This window comes from Aegilops tauschii, chromosome 3, assembly GCF_002575655.3.
Source record: "Aegilops tauschii subsp. strangulata cultivar AL8/78 chromosome 3, Aet v6.0, whole genome shotgun sequence".
NCBI lineage: Eukaryota > Viridiplantae > Streptophyta > Magnoliopsida > Poales > Poaceae > Aegilops > Aegilops tauschii.
The window spans coordinates 404,063,884-404,080,710 of record NC_053037.3 but is presented as its reverse complement, the minus strand read 5'-3'; the positions used below and the strand labels follow the sequence as shown (position 1 = coordinate 404,080,710).

The window sequence follows — 16,827 nt, the reverse complement described above, 5'->3', positions numbered from 1 at the left end:
GTATAAGAGCAATTATTTGAAATGGCTCCAAGTAGCGCGTGGTACCATCCACAAGATGACATAGATATTCGTAAAGCACACACGGATCTGAAAGGTTCAGACCCGTTGACTAATAACCTCTCTCACAAGCATAACATGATCAAACCAGAACTCATTGAGTGTTAATCACATAGTGATGTGAACTAGATTGTTGACTCTAGTAAACTCTCTGGATGCTGGTCACAAGGTGATGTGACCTGTGAGTGTTAATCACATGGTGATGTGAACTAGATTATTGACTCTAGTGCAAGTGGGAGACTGTTGGAAATATGCCCTAGAGGCAATAATAAATTGGTTATTATTATATTTCCTTGTTCATGATAATCGTTTATTATCCATGCTAGAATTGTATTGATAGGAAACTCAGTTACATGTGTGGATACATAGACAACACCATGTCCCTAGTAAGCCTCTAGTTGACTAGCTCATTGATCAATAGATGGTTACGGTTTCCTGACCATGGACATTGGATGTCGTTGATAACGGGATCACATCATTAGGAGAATGATGTGATGGACAAGACCCAATCCTAAGCCTAGCACAAGATCGTGTAGTTCGTTTGCTAAGAGCTTTTCTAATGTCAAGTATCATTTCCTTAGACCATGAGATTGTGCAACTCCCGGATACCGTAGGAATGCTTTGGGTGTACCAAACGTCACAACGTAATTGGGTGGCTATAAAGGTGCACTACAGGTATCTCCGAAAGTGTCTGTTGGGTTGCCACGAATCGAGACTGGGATTTGTCACTCCGTGTAAACGAAGAGGTATCTTTGGGCCCACTCGGTAGGACATCATCATTATGTGCACAATGTGACCAAGGAGTTGATCACGGGATGATGTGTTACGGAACGAGTAAAGAGACTTGCCGGTAACGAGATTGAACAAGGTATCGGGATACCGACGATCGAATCTCGGGCAAGTAACATACCGATAGACAAAGGGATTTGTATACGGGATTGATTGAATCCCCGACATCGTGGTTCATCCGATGAGATCATCGTGGAACATGTGGGAGCCAACATGGGTATCCAGATCCCGCTGTTGGTTATTGGCCGGAGAACGTCTCGGTCATGTCTGCATGGTTCCCGAACCCGTAGGGTCTACACACTTAAGGTTCGATGACGCTAGGGTTATAGGGAATAGATATACGTGGTTACCGAATGTTGTTCGGAGTCCCGTATGAGATCCCGGATGTCACGAGGAGTTCCGGAATGGTCCGGAGGTAAAGATTTATATATGGGAAGTCCTGTTTTGGTCACCGGAAAAGTTTCGGGTGCTATCGGTAACATACCGGGACCATCGGGAGGGTCCCGGGGGTCCACCAGGTGGGGCCACTGGCCCCAGAGGGCTGCGTGGGCCAAGTGTGGGAAGGGACCAGCCCCTAGGTGGGCTGGTGCGCCTCCCACAAGGGGCCCAAGGGGCAGGGAAGGGGGGAAGGGGGAAACCCTAGGCTCAGATGGGCCTAAGGCCCACTTAGTGGTGCGCCCCCCTCTCTCCCCCCTTGGCCGCCCCTCCAAGTCCTATCTAGGGCTGGCCACACCCCTTTGGGGGGAACCCTAGATGGGGGCGCAGCCCCTCCCCCTCCCCTATATATAGTGGGGGTTTTGGGGCTGCCATAAACATGAGAACATCTCCCTCATAGCGCAGCCCTACCCCTCTCCCTCCTCGTCTCTTGCGGTGCTTGGCGAAGCCCTGCTGGAGTACCGCGCTCCTCTACCACCACCACGCCGTCGTGCTGCTGCTGGACGGAGTCTTCCCCAACCTCTCCCTCTCTCCTTGCTGGATCAAGGCGTGGGAGACGTCACCGGGCTGCACATGTGTTGAACGCGGAGGCGCCGTGGTTCGACGCTTAGATCGGAATCAACCGCGATCTGAATCGCTACGAGTACGACTCCTTCATTCGCGTTCTTGCAACGCTTCCGCATCGTGATCTACAAGGGTATGTAGATGCACTCCCCTTCCCCTCGTTGCTAGATTACTCCATAGATTGATCTTGGTGATGCGTAGAAAATTTTGAATTTCCGCTACGTTCCCCAACACCTTATACGGGCCGTAGACACAATGGGCCGTATCATCAATGGGCCTTCTACGGGCTTATGATCGGTTGACCAAACATGGGCCAATAACAGACCACATTATGGTCGTAAATGGGCTAGAGTTGAAATCGTCCGTTCATGGGCCGACCATAACGGGCCGTCGTTAATCGGCCGTATTTTGATGACGCTATCAAAACAGCCCAACGTATTAACGGGCCACAAACAGGCCGACTGTAACCACGGGCTGGATTTGGCCCACAAGCAGAAAATGACAGTAACGGGCCGTAAGTAAACGAATGTGGAAATGAGCCCAAGAATAAATGGGCCCCGAGAAGGCCGAAAGATAACATGGGCTGGAAACGGCCCAACTGAATAATGGGCCGTTAATGGGTATAAAGTGATACAATGTTCATTACGGGCCAGTTTCACCACGGGCCGTTAATGGGTATAAAGTGATACACTGTTCATTACGGGCCAGTTTTACCACGGGCCGTTAATGGGCCGAGAGTAATAAGGGCCTCATATGGGCCGAAAGACGTCATGGGCCATACATGGGCCGAAAGTTAAAACGGGTTGGAATTATATTGGACGGCCTAGATGACGCTACTGGGCCTAATTTGGTTAGGCCGTAAACGGGCCCTGGGTTAGTGGGCTGTAAATGGGCTAGGCCGTTAACAGGCTTGTCGTGGGCCGGCCCGCCACCTTTTGACCAAGTCAAACGGGCCGGCCTTTTCACAGGAATGGGCCTCTGTTGGGCCGTGCCACGTGTCGACGTATCATAGGCGCTTTGTGTCCAATGAGTGGATGACATATGTCCCAACGGTGAGCTGACACGTGTTTCCTCCAGCCAATGATGATTTTACACGTGGAAAATCCCCATTGGTCAGGGTTGTTAACGGGTTATCGGATCCAAAACCGGACCCGATAGCTTAACGGCGTTCCGTTACGGTGGATGCCATGTGTCGGTTACCCTTGACGAAAGCACTTCTGTGACGCGCGATTTATCGTCATGGAAGTGGACACTTCCGTGATGATAATTTTGGTAATGTCATGGAACACTTCTACGACATCACAGGTATGACTATCTTGATTCTTACATAAAATTGTCATGGATGTACATGCATGACAAAAAATGCGACCTACTGTGACAAACACGTATCATCACGGAAGTGTATTTTTTTATAGTGCCACCTCTCACCTTTACTTCTATGAGGTCTGGAATGTGAAGCAAGTAATGGAGAAAGAAGTCTTAAGTGAAAATCCTACCATTGTTGCCATGGTGAAAGAGATGGAGAAGAAATGGATTAAATATTTTGAGGAGTCATTCTTAACAAGTTGTATGCTGGTGATATTTGATCCGAGGTACAAGTACGATTATGTTCACTTCCGATTGACTACAGCTTTTGGTGGTGGCGCCAACAAATATATTACCAAGGTGAAGAATGCGATGAAGATCCTATTTGCTGAATATGCATCTGAATTTGGAAACACTTCTGATGAAGGTGATGAGCTTGTAGAGGAGGACGGGGAGGACACTCTTGATGATTGGGATAAGCATTTGAGATTGAAAAGATACCACAACTCGAATGAGCTACAATGATATCTTGAAGAAGACTTGTTTCCTCGTCGACAGAAGTTGGATATCTTGAAGTGGTGGGAAATCCACTCCCCAAAGTATCCAGTGCTTGCGGCTATAGCGCGGGGCATATTTGGCAGTGTCCGCGTCTACCGTGCCTGCGGGACATATTTGGCACTCTCAAAGAAGTAGTTTGAGCCCGAGTACTGTCGAGACGCTGATGTGCCTCGAGGATTTGCTTAGAGCTGCTGGTAATATGCTTTTAATTATTCTTCCCATACTCCATTTAATACTTTCCATGTTGAATGTTTCATTTTGAATGCCTTTAACATTGCAGATCGCCAAAAGGCGGAGCCAATAGTTGGAGAACGTGGTGGTGATCAAGACGATGCTGGAACAACTTAGGTAATTCTGCTACTTGTATGCTACACTTCAGTACAATCATTCTTTGTTGTCCTGGGGTAATTTTTTTAACTCATTAGGACATGAATGATTGCTGATCTTTCATTGTGTTGACGTGAAGTACTAACATTTGTGCTTTGGACTGGAAGCACAAAAAAACCGTTTATTCATGTCGCTTGTACCTTATAATTCTCAGTTTTCTATCTATAGAATCTTCTCTGAATATTTATAGATTTTTTCTTTGGACCATGTTGGAACCATCTTAAGGTACATCGAATTCATTTTTGTTATTCTGGCATAAAAATAGCAGACGGTTGATATTCCGAAGGTTTCACATACTTGTTATGCCAAGGGTCTAATATTTTCATTGCTGGCTAGGTGCTTGCTTTAGTAATATGGACATGTTCATGTCCCAACTTCAGAATGATCTTTGCTGGCTAAGTGTTTGCTGTTAGTAATATGGACATGTTCATGTTCCAACTTTAGAATGATCTTTGCTGGCACTGAATTGTATTTTCTTGTCACTAACTACCTGATGTATTTCCTTTCTATGTAGGAGTAGGACAGTTCTGACTTGCCGGGCCAATGAATTCCCGTCGTCGTAGAGCAAAAACCATGAAAGATGTCCCTTCCTGGCCAGTGAGAGTAGCTGCATGCTCTCGCCGTTGTCGACGAGCTGCAAGTTTATAAATGGGATATGTATAAGTAACTGAAGGTTAACTCTATTTTTTTACATGAACTGAAGTTTAACTTTATATATTATCCTCTAGTCAATCGATCCACCCATCTGCATAATGTTGTCCTGCTCAGTTATGCATGCATGTAATGCTCTGAAGTGTGATTTTTCAGTTGCAAGTGTATCTGTTAAGTGGGATCCCACTTATTCCCACATAATATGCGCTAGTTTTGATGGGACGTTCACTTCTTTTCCACCAAATCTTGTTGGGACTAGGTGGATCATTGTAGGATTCCCATGAGGCCTCGTTTGTTTCGAGTGGATGTGAGGGGATTTCAGAGGATTAACCTCGCGAGGCCCAGTCGCAAAAAAAAAAACCTCGCGAGGCCCAAAATCCTCGCAAAGCCCCGTCAGCCCGTTTGGTACGCGAGGTTAGATGGGCCAAACCCCCTCGATTCCCCTTCGATCCACTTCTCCCCACGCGGTTCAGAACCCTCGAGGCTCGAGGATTTGGCCGCCCGACACTCGCCAAGACGCCGCCGCCGACTCCTCCCCAAGACTACGCGCCGCTCGACGCCGGCGATCTCCTCCGGCGTACTGGACTTCTCCCCGGTGGTAAGTCATCGTCGCCCCTCCCCGATCCTCTCCCGGGAGAAGCCATGGCTTCCACCTCCCGCACGCCCTCCGTCCGCCTTGTCCTCACCGGCGAGCACGCCAAGAACGGCGTATCCTACCCTAACCCTACCCGGCTAGCTCGCCAAGGACGCCGTCCTCTTCTAGCCCCTCTTATACCCTAACCCTAGCCCGTGAGATTGCCATAAATTTGTGTTGGTGATGGTCTGATGCATCTAGGAGGATAAATTGGCAGGTTCTAAATCAAATTCGCCCCCTCTTGGTGACTGCTGTTGATCCCGCAGTCGATCTGCGTGCCTATCTAGAGATATATAGTAGTATTAGTAGTGCTTGTTTGTGATGGTCTGATGCTAATGGTGATGGCAGTGTGGTGCAAATTGTATTAGTGATGGTGATGGTCTGATGTCGTAACTGTTATGCGTATGTGCGGTGAGCCTGTGACCATGGACAGCCTCTTGATTGCTAGTTCAAGGTCATGCGTAATTCTTTGGTTAGGAAACAATGGACGAACTTGTCTCTATATTCGTACACGAGGCTATTTTTTTAGTATGCTCGTTGTTTTACTTTCTGCTTGGTGCAGATAAGAGAACACCTACATGTGAAAGCACAATAGGTGAAAACCCAGATTTAATATAGCGTGTCCTTTTGAATTGGTGCGCCAAGAAAAAAAGAAACTCCACATATTTAAGTAAAAACAGCCGCAGCTACTGCTGCGATGAACATGAGCGATTTACTGAGACTCAGGCAGGGGTCATGGGCGGCGTCGGTTGACCGTTCATGGCTGCGTGTGCTGGTCTGCCTGCCGTGAATTGACTTCATTTTCTTGTTGTGATCCTCTGTCAAAACTTTGACCATTCTCTGGAACAAGTGCTACCATTCTACCAAGCTTTCAATTAGCAGTCAGCACAAGGAAACAATAGCAGCTCTTAACGATCCATTCTTACTAATTTTTTTAACTGATCAAAATTTGAGCAGTTTGGCGACTGTTTAAGTATGTTATTTGATTTTTTTTAACTGTTATATGTTGCAGATATGTTCTTATTTTGACAGCCTGCCGCTCCGATTCTTGGGATCCAGTTGTCACGCCTAATTTCGGTAATGTACACAAACTTTTTGGCCTCTAGACCTTATTTCTTAAGTGAATGGATACTGGTGTGGATCCTTTCTGAATGGATACTGGTGTGGATCCTTTCTGAATGGATACTGGTGTGGATGTGTCTTTCTGAATGAATGTGCACTTTTAATTAATTTCCTTCTGAATAGAGACTACGGTGATCTGAATGGCTGATCGGCTTTCGGTTTGTGAAACGGAATTCGGTTCTTGCTGTGGCTATGTTTTGTCCAGAATGCTAGATGCAAGCCCACGTGGTTAGAGCATGTCTAGCCATTCCCTCAAATCTTTATAACCAGAGGCAAATTGTGTCCTGAATTTTTCTGTGAGCGACCCATTTGCCTTCACCAGCCGGGTGTTGGGGACGTGTTCTTGTTGGTCAGTATCGATCATTGGTGTTTTACCTTGACACTTGTTTTGGTCCTGACCTGTTTTGCTCTACTTTTGAAATATTTGCGAGCTGATCCGCCCCGTGGTCTCTGCTTCATTATGTGTATTAAGTGGTCTTCTTGATATTTATCAATCGTTATGCCTCATATCACCACTTTTTGAGCTGGAGAATTGATTCGTTATACTGTATCATAATAAATGATATGCTACTATGTTATAGTACTGACACTCGGATTAGTGAGAGAGAGAGAAACGTACATATTTCTATGAGATCTCTGTGATGAGTAGTCGGATCACTCCTACATATTTCTGTGACATAGTACAACAGTGTACATGATGCAATCAAAATGAACATGCTCTCACAGGAGCATGCATTCCGCAGTGTACATGATAGGATGGCCTTGTGCTATCTACTCCCTCTGTTCTCAACTTAGATATGTTCTTATTTTGATAGAATCCTGCCGCTTGGATATCTTCTTATTTTTAGAGTAAATTTATTCCAGGGCCAAAGACTTGTACATGTTCAGTTTAGTACTGTATTGAACTAGTTTTGCTTTGACAATTGTGGCTGGCTGATGTATCTCTGCTGCTGACTCTGCTTATCTGCAAGTAGAAGTAGTAGTAGTAGTAGTTTCTGTGGTACTACTGTATCTATATCAGTGATTATCTTGCCAACACCGGCTTTTCTATTCATCTAAACTGAATACTGCTGTATCTCTGCATTTGTATTTTATTATCTGCAAGTAGTAGGGCTTGTTTTACATGTATTATGCTTAGTTGCTTACTATGTTCCGGCGATACTTGACGAAATCTTCTATTATGCTTTCATATGTATTACTCCCTCTGTAAATAGAACTAATGTTCATCTAGCAAAGCTATTTGCTGTAACAGTTTTTCTCAAGGCACTCTAATATTCATCTCTTTTTGTTTCATTAGGTTCTCAAGCACCAAAAGAAGGCACAATAAACAAGCCGAATGGATAAATTTCTCCCAGGTTCTCAATGCTAGATGACCATGACACCAAAAGATGGATACATTTGTTTGCATTATCTTTGTTGCAAAATGATGTTGTGGCTGTGATGAACTGTTTGCTGCGGAAGATTATGTTGTTATGATAAATTATGAATGCTGGGATTTGGGATTCAAAGTCATCCTGTTATGATAAATTATGTTGTTGCTGTGATGAGATATTGCTTTCAAGTCATGCAAAATTATGTTGCTGTTGGGAAAACTGCTGCTAAATTATGAGATATTGATTTCAAGTCATTTTTTCAGGTAATTCTGTAGCAAAGATATAAGGGGAGTTAGTTACATTGTAAAGATTGGATTTTTAAATGTTCTACATCATGTTATGTCAACATGACAAACCCTTTCTACCAAATAGAAATTTTTAACAAAGAGGATTGTGAAAGGAAGGGTTTTGAGGATTCAAGGGGTTTTGAGGGGATTGGGTGGAAGAGGGGGATTCACCAAATCCTCTGAAATCCCCCCCTCCCAAAACCTCTACAATCCCCTCCTATCAAATGAGGCCTAAGTCAAATTCCTTCTCAATCCCCTTCAAACCTCTCCAATCCCCTTGGGAAAGGGATTAAACGAACAGGCCGGACAGTCCCACTCGCACCGTGAACTGGAACACCCTCACACGAGCCTTCGTACGCCTCGGCTCTCCCCGCGCCGCGCTCTACGTGGCGATCCACACGTTCCGCCACGGCGCGCAGCCCAATGGCTACACCTTCTTGCTCGCACTCAAGGCGGCAGCCCAGGCTCAGGCCGCGCCCCCCACCTCCAGCTTGCGCTGCCAGCTCCACGCTGCCGCCTCCAAGCGCGGCCTCGCGCGTCACCCTTCACCGAGAGCGCTCTCACTCATCAGCTGCTACGCCAAGGCTGGCGACCTGGATGCCGCCCGCAGGGTGTTCGACGAAAATCCGCACCGGGGACTCGGTTCGTGGAACGCCATCATAAGCGGCCTCTCTCAACCTGGGAAATCCAGCGAGCCGTGAAATTGTTTGTCAAGCTGCGGAGGTGTGGCGTGGTACCAGATGATTTGACCATGGTGAGTTTCATGTGGTCTTGCTGCGCCGTTGGAGATATTCGCTTGGTAGAGCAGCTGCACAAGTGCATGTTACAATGCAAGCGGTCAGGCCGGTTTGACGTGACTCTCTCCAACGCGTTGGTCGATATTATGCCAAGTGCGGCCGCACAGACCTTGCAGGGAGGGTGTTCACGAGAATGCCTCTCAAATATGTGTCGTCATGGACAACCATGATTACAGGACTTGCAACACATGGTGAGGAGCAGCGTGCACTAAGCATGTTTGATGAAATGAGGAATGAAGGGGTGCCGCCAAACAGGGTGACGATGTTGGCAGTGCTCTCTGCTTGCTCACACAGAGGGCCGGTAGATGCTGGGATGGGCTTGCTGAAGCAAATGGGAGATGGAGAGATTAAGGTAGCACCAACCGTTGAACACTACCGGTGTGTGGTTGATATGCTTGGTAGAGTTGGTTTGGTGGATGAGTCGCGTGCCTTGGCGGAGCACAGAATGCCGATGAAGGCAAATGTGGTGATATGGGGATTGGGGAACATTGCTTGGTGCATGCGAGAAGCACTGCAATGTGAATGTTGGGAAGTTGGCAGCCGAGCAACTACTAGCGGCTGAGCCATGGAATGACGGGGTTTATGTAGTGCTGTCCAACATATACGCTGCTGCTGGCATGTGGGGTGAGCTAGAGATGGTGAGGAAGATGATGTCGGAGAGGAAAGTTACGAAGTTCCCAGGCTGCAGCCTACAGCTCTGTAAAATGGCCGCCGTTGAACTACTAAAGGTCTGTTCTTTGCTTCACTGATACTTGTTCAATACCTAGTTCTCCAATCTCGTTATCAAAATCATGATGGAAACTCATTTGCAGATACGGTCGTTGTTGTAGTTTGTTGATCACTATTTTGATCGCTTTGGTTTTTTTTCCTTTCCCTCGCTTAGGTATAAGTTTGGTCTTTTATGACTTTGCTCTTTGCCGGCGTGTTTCTTTGGCGAGGTCGCCAAAGAAACACTGTTTTGATCTGCTCCAGTTAGATTTCTCTGACTTTTATCCAATGCTAGAGGTGTGTTTTCTAGTGATTACATGGGTACTGAGCGAGATCTTAAATCTTTGTAGTAGATCTCCATTAAAACTGACGCCCACTTCTGCCTTAAAGAACCATACTCCAAATCAGTCTTAAAGTAGGCTTACCTAATGATTTGGACAACCGTATTGTATCCCAAATAACTAACCCATGTGACTGCAAATTTTTAGTCTTACTAATTCTGCCTTCTCCTTTCAGTCCACTGCATTTGGTAGAATACGCAGATTCCCACGAATCTTTGGAGAGAAAAGAAAAGATTCCCACGCAATTGCTTTGTTATTGCAATAACTATAGCACTTAGCACTATTCTTAATGCACAAAATACACATCCTGGTGACACTTGGCGATAACTGCAGTTGTCAGCTAAAATCTTATCCTAGTGATAGGCTAGCAAACAACTTACAGGTCTTGGGTAGCTCGAAAACCGTGCTGCTTTTGTCATAGCATGGTGACAGCAAGTACACAAAACACTCACGGGTGCATCATATATGCATATAACATGGGTTCTCAGCCAGAGACATATTTTTACTAGAATCCTCCAACCCCCCCTTCAGTTGCATCACCATGCTAAAAGGAAGCATAGCCAAAAGCTTCTAGGAACACAAATCCAGAACCTGGAGCAACAGGAATGGGCTCCTTTGCTAATGGCCAGAATGGCTCGGAGCTTGGCATCCAGATGCCGGCCATGGGGAGCAGCGCGGTGCCGGAGCCTCCCACAACATCTGTAGCACCAAGATGTCCACGGCTGGACATGGCCATGGTGGCAACCAGAGCTGCAGCCCTGGTGATGGCGCTGCTCTCAATGTCGCTCATGGTCTCCGCCAAGCAACGGGGTAGTCTCATCATCTTTGGCATCGAGATTCCACTTATGCCAAATGGTCCCTCTCTGATTCGCTGAAGTAAGTCTTTGAACTGTTGTAGTTTGAAATCTGTAAATAATCTCCGTGCAGAATACTGAGTTCTGATGGTGTTGTTCGTAACTTCAGATCCTTGGTTGGGATATCTGCGGCAGCAGCTGCCTACTCCCTAGCACAACTCCTGTCGATTGCATACAAGGCCTTGAAGAAAGTTCCTGTGGTTTCATCCAGGCGCTATGCCTGGATGCTGTTAGCTGGTGATCAGGTATGTTATGGTGATTTTGATCTGAATATGCATTGTCTAGTAATTATCATTGTTATTTGTGCTCTGATGATTAGATTTTTTTTTTGTCATGTTGTTTCATAATTTATTTCCCTGTTTGTGATGTCTGCATAAAAGTGACAGTTTCCTCTATGTTATGTAATACTCTTATGTATTTTATGGGTGGGTCAGTAGCCAGTACTAGGATAGGCGGTTGGTTGAGTTAGTTCTAAGTTACGACTGAAGAAATCTCATGCTAGCAACTGGCATCTTAGTACACAATTTATTTAGTCTCTTGTCACTAGCTTGCCATGTCTATATGTTGGCTACATAAAAATAGTTCCGTTACTTTTTTTTCTTGAATGTGCACTTAAATGTGCATCATTTTGTGTTAGGAGAAATCATCAAAATGGTGCCAGTCTTTACATACCAAACAAAAAACCTAAGTCAGAAAAACAAACGCAAAGAGAACAACAAACTAGCAAAAGAAGGAATGAAGCGGTAAAAAAGTTTCCTTGCTTGATTTAGATGGAATGTTTGTCACTATCCATAAAAGACTACAGAAAATGAATCCTTTTTATAGCTTGCAGAGAAATTATTCTGTTTTTTGTGCATGTGAGTGTGCAATGTTGCAAAGTATTCCCATTCTGTCCTTTATCACTGTACACTGATATCACTTTATAAACATATCACTTTTTTGTGCATGTGAGTGTGCATTTTGTCACCTAGTCTTATGCATTCGAGAAATACACTGATATCACTTTATAAACATATTTTAGATAAGTATATTCTGCACTTTTATTAGAAATACGCATGAGCAAAATTGAGTATCATGTACATGCGCGGCGGTATAGGGATTCAGTTGTGCTAAATATAAAATAAAAGTCCATAAGGGGTGTTTGCTTTTTCGTCAAAATATTGTGAGTTAAACTCCAGAGTGGCAGCCAACTAGGTGAAGAGCAAAGGCAAATCATATTTGAGCAAACTAATGTTTGTACAGAATTTTTTTTTCTGAATTTTCTGTTACATAGTTGGTATGGCGTTTCTTGACTGGCCCTCGCAGGAGTTGATACATGGTAAATGCACATCTTGTTTTTTTTGGCATTGATATTTTTTTATCCGGCATTGTTTTCTCATGCTATCTATAAGATGAAGAATGATTTATAATAGTCATAGATTAAATCTTAGCAAGCAAACTACCAACTAATTCATTACCGAATCCTTAGTAGCACCATGCATATGATTATTTTCGCACTCCTCCCAATCAAAATTAATGCTGCTTAAAAGACGCATTTATCTGTTTCTTTTGAGCACTGATGCATTCACTATGCCATTTGACAAGTCACATTGAAGTGATTGAGGAAATCTGAAAGTTTACCACATAAAAATAGTCACCGAATCACTCCAGTGCCCCTACCAATGCAAGCTTTCTTTACGATGTTTGCCCTTAAGCTTTTGTTTGCTTCCAAACTTTGTTTCCCAGGCAGCGTGAGACTAAATCTGGGCAGTTGCGCCTTCAGTAGATCATGACCCTCTGTTAGCTTTGACAAATAACATCTGAACTTTTCGAACTCTGCGAGTGTCTGACATTTCAACGGAATTGAAGAATGATACGGCTGGTGCATCATGGCAGGTCTTTGCGTACGCGATGCTGAGCGCGGGGTCAGCGGCGGCGGCCGTCGCAAATTTGAACCGCACCGGCATCCGGCACACGGCGCTTCCCAACTTCTGCAAGCCCTTGCCACGTTTCTGCGACCTATCAGCAGCCTCCATCGCGTGCGCCTTTCTCAGCTGCGCCTTCCTTGCGGCATCCGCCGTAATCGATGTGATCTGGCTGTCAAATCTGTGAGAATATGAGATAGTACTAGATGGTGGCAAACTAGTACACTCCTTCGCAGGGAGTTCAAAACTTTCCAGGGTGCTGCGCCTTTAGGACGATGCGCCGAACCTGAACCTGTAAAGTGTCCTGAAGTCATGTGAGTTCGCTGCTTGTGCAAAGTGGAGCCCCCTCGGTGCAATGGATGGCATCACCTGGGATGTTGATTTGCAGTGTTGCGAGTTTGCGTTTTTGGAGTAGTGTCATGAGTTTTTTCTCCAGGATGCTCTGATCATATATGCAGAGTTTGCATTGGTTGCCGCTTCAGTTCAGTAAAAACATTGACAATTCCACGCGCCCCCAAAAAAGAAAGTTTACACTGACACTTGTCTACATTGACAGTAGTGAGTACACGTGGACACTTGTCTACATCGCACTCCCAATCAGCAAATACCCCTACCTGTTCCTAAATTCCAACCACTTAATGACGCTTATCATCATGGTAGCAGCAGCCATATCTGTATGTGCAGTGACGCAGTATCAGAGGATAAGCTCCGGAGAAAAAGCGAAGACGACACGCTCGCACGCACGCAACTCACTCTGCCGTTTCGATTCATTCACTCGAGTGAGTCGACTCCTTTATCGTCTTCCCCTCCTCTCCACGAGCTTCCTTTTCAACCGCCACATTGCTCTCGCGGGTGATTCTTCTTCCACTTGTACTCTACCTCCCGCTCCTCACCCGCCGTCTCCTCCACTCCACCGCAAATGCCGCCCAAGGTGTCCGCCGTCGCCGCCGGCGAGGCCCACACGCTCGCACTCACCAGTAAGTAAATTGCCCCCCGCCTGGCCACTTTAGTCAGTCACGCGGATGCTTCCGGGCATGGCCGGAATTAGGGATCTGAGAGGTGGTTTTTGTTCGTGGCTTGCAGGTAACGGGGAGCTGTACTCATGGGGGCGGGGCACGTTCGGCCGCCTTGGCACCGGTCGCGAGGCGGACGTGCACGTGCCCACCGCTGTCGTGCCCGCCGTCGCTGCTCCTGCTGCGGGGAGGCAGCGGCCCAGGTTCACCGCCGTCGCCGCCGGCGCGTACCACAGCCTCGCGCTCGACGGTTCGTGCTCTATGCCTCCATCTCGTCCGCTTTTTCTGCTACTGTACTTCTCTCCGTGGTAGTAAAAGCGAAACTAGAATGTTGTACAGCAATTCGGGTTGGGAAAATACTGTCTGAAGTACTTGCGGCATTCTGAATTTATGATGTCTGTGCGGCTTGTGGAGAGTGGTAGATGCACTAGCCTGAAAACTGGAATTGATCTTACAGTGGCTCCAAACGTGAGACTGCCTTATTCCATTTTAAGGTTGCCGCTAACCTGGCAGTTTTATTTGCTGGTGATGCAGTTTGTAAGTTAAAATGATGCCCAGGGTCCAGGCCATGTGTGATTTCTCTTCATTTCACAAGCTTTTGAGCTTTCATACGATGCGTGTGGTCTGTAGTCTGGACCTGACCATGCTTTACTTTTTTTTAGGGAACTGACCATGCTTTACTGACTGAACTGATACAGTGAGAGTATCCAGTACACAAAACATTCCTTGTTTCTCTATGCTCTCGGTGCATGAGAAATAAGTTTATTACTTTATTTTATTTGTTGTGCCTATTTAGTGGTTTACTGGTCTTATCCGTAAATGATTTCTTAGCCTCAACAGTAGCAGCAAAACACACTTCCAAATATAGTATGATGAAGGTTGATAGTTAAATGTCATTGGTAATGAATACTCTTCAACATTGCAGATGAAGGCTCACTCTGGTCATGGGGCTACAATATCTGTATCCTTTATACTGCTTGTGTTATTTGGAACTTTGTCATATCGAAATCGCTCTAGTAATATCATTGCCAAGTTGCCATTATCGACTATTTAACTTTCTTGACTATCTAACGGACGGTCAGCTTGGCTATGGAGAAGAGAATTCCCTTTCTCCATGTTTAGTCGACGGTTTTCAAGATTTGGGTTCTCCTGAAACACTGCAGGACGAAGAACAGAATGCTCTTGCACGGACTCCTTTGAAGGTATAAAAGAAGCACCCCTTTTCAACTATCAACAGTTTGCAAGAATCTAAGCTTGAGAATTTTCTGCTTGATTAATCCTGATGTATGTTCTGTTACAGTTGTCTTCTGTGAAGGCTGGGGGCATGATGTCATTCGCAATAGACAGTCTTGGGGCCCTGTGGATGTGGGGAAATTGCCCGCAGCAGACTGATGATGGGGAGTTTTGTATAGCAGCTACCTCAGCCCCACTGCCTGTGTGGGATTTCCATGGTCACACTGTAGTTAAGGTTGCCTGCGGTAATGAACATGTTGTGGCTGCCGTCAGCGCTGGAGAAACATATACAGGAGGTGACCTTGTCTGTTATTCCTGGGGCAACAACAACCATGGGCAGTTGGGTCTGGGTGACAAGGAAAGCAGGTCTCGTCCCGTGCTCATCTCAGAATTTAGTGAGGGCTCTTCATGGGAGGTGTATGAAATTGCATGCGGAGCTTGGCACACTGCTGTGCTCACCAATAAGAAGTCTTTTGATCAGGATCTTGAATCTCGGTGCTGGACATTTGGCATTGGCGACAATGGACAGCTTGGCCATGGAACAACTGCGACCATCTGCTCCCCGCAGCCTGTTGACGGCTTGCCCACTGGTTCCTTCCTCATCTCTCTTGATTGTGGATTGTTCCACACGGCAGTCGTCTCCTCCGATGGAGAGGTGTGGTGCTGGGGAATGGAGAGAGGTCTCGGATTGTGCCCAGATGCTAGCTTTTCAGGAATGGACGCAGGGGATGCTCTGTACCCCATAAGAGTTCAGTCTCCTGAGACGAATGGGTTCAAGTTTCTGGGTCCAGTGCAGGTTGCCTGTGGAGCTGCCCACACTGTTCTTGTTGCCGGTGAGGGGTACAGGATGTGGGCATGGGGCCGTGGCCGCAGCGGCGTGCTTGGGAGAGACCAGACTACTGACAGTTACACTCCATGCGTTGTGATGTGGCCTCCTCTTGATGAGAACTTCCAAGAGATTCATGAGGACCAAGGGCAGGCATCGACATCAAGAGCGAATGACCGCACTAACACCGAGCTGGAGCTGAAGTTATCTGCTGCCTCAGAGGAGCTACAGTTCCTTAGGTCAAAACTGACACTCATGGAGAGATATGCCAACATACTTCACATTTCAATATTCCGCAAGCCAATGGACGAAAGGACGCTTCCTCGTTCACTTCAAGAGTCTGCAGTCTTTGACATCAGGAAGGAATTTGAGAACATCTTGGATTCGTCAGATACTGATGAACTCGCTCGCTTGGAGATGTTTTACCGTAGCATGCTTTCTGGTGTGAAGGACAAGCTTCTCAAGAGAAAAGTTCAAGTGATGGTCCAGGAATGCATTGTTTCACTCTCTGCAGGGAGGCAAACCCCGCGTGGTCAGTGAGTTGGAAGACAGTTGTTATAAACTGCATTTTCACTGTACAGAATCCAACCTATATTATGTGTTAAAATCGCAATAAGCTCTCTGTGCAAACCTGTTGTTTCACCTAGTTTGTCAAACTTTCTACTGCAACGTAGACCAATTATTTGGTATATCACCTACCACTGATGGTCACTTGGCTGACCAATTTATGGGCACGATCTGTGCTATCGCATAATTGTAGGGTTTATCGTGTTATTTCTCCGTGTTAATTATTCTCACTATGTACATTATCTAAGATCAGCTATATACTTATATGGCAACACTAGCAACTAAAAAACCACAGTTAGATTGGTAGCAGCCGGCAAATATAGTGTCTTTTGATGTTTTATCATCAGACAACTTACTCAAGTGAATATCTATCTCGCTTGTGTCGTGAACCTAAAATAGGGTTTGACCACTTGTTTGCATTG

The 16,827-nt window shown here is 45.9% G+C and overlaps 1 protein-coding gene, 1 long non-coding RNA gene and 1 pseudogene across 3 annotated transcripts; all 3 read left to right on the top strand.

The window, feature by feature from the left end:
* Nucleotides 1-5,189: 5,189 nt before the first annotated feature.
* On the top strand, nt 5,190-8,046 carry LOC109748386 (uncharacterized). Its single transcript, XR_002229332.4, has 3 exons — nt 5,190-5,344; nt 6,393-6,457; nt 7,800-8,046. It is a non-coding gene; the product is annotated as an uncharacterized lncRNA (long non-coding RNA).
* Nucleotides 8,047-10,378: 2,332 nt separating this feature from the next.
* LOC109748384 (CASP-like protein 3A1) lies at nt 10,379-13,152 on the top strand (annotated as a pseudogene).
* On the top strand, nt 13,073-16,612 carry LOC109748383 (ultraviolet-B receptor UVR8). 2 transcript variants are annotated; one of them, XM_020307416.4, is made up of 5 exons: nt 13,073-13,743; nt 13,850-14,029; nt 14,705-14,740; nt 14,862-14,981; nt 15,080-16,612. In XM_020307416.4, exons 1-5 carry the CDS (start codon nt 13,219-13,221, stop codon nt 16,376-16,378), a joined length of 2,160 nt encoding a protein of 719 aa, XP_020163005.2. In that variant the 5' UTR covers nt 13,073-13,218; the 3' UTR covers nt 16,379-16,612. The 2 variants fall into 2 exon arrangements, with proteins under 2 accessions (XP_020163005.2, XP_020163006.1); XM_020307417.4 differs by having other exon boundaries at nt 13,477-13,743; nt 14,854-14,981.
* The last annotated feature ends 215 nt before the right edge of the window (nt 16,613-16,827 follow it).

Excerpts from the sequence above, each read along its gene's own strand:
- LOC109748383 (XM_020307416.4), top strand. The coding sequence starts at position 13,219 with ATGCAGAGTTTGCATTGGTTGCCGCTTCAGTTCAGTAAAAACATTGAC. Across the intron at positions 14,741-14,861 it reads GTCATGGGGCTACAATATCT|CTTGGCTATGGAGAAGAGAA; the intron begins GTATCCTTTATA and ends ACGGACGGTCAG. Across the intron at positions 14,982-15,079 it reads TTGCACGGACTCCTTTGAAG|TTGTCTTCTGTGAAGGCTGG; the intron begins GTATAAAAGAAG and ends GTTCTGTTACAG.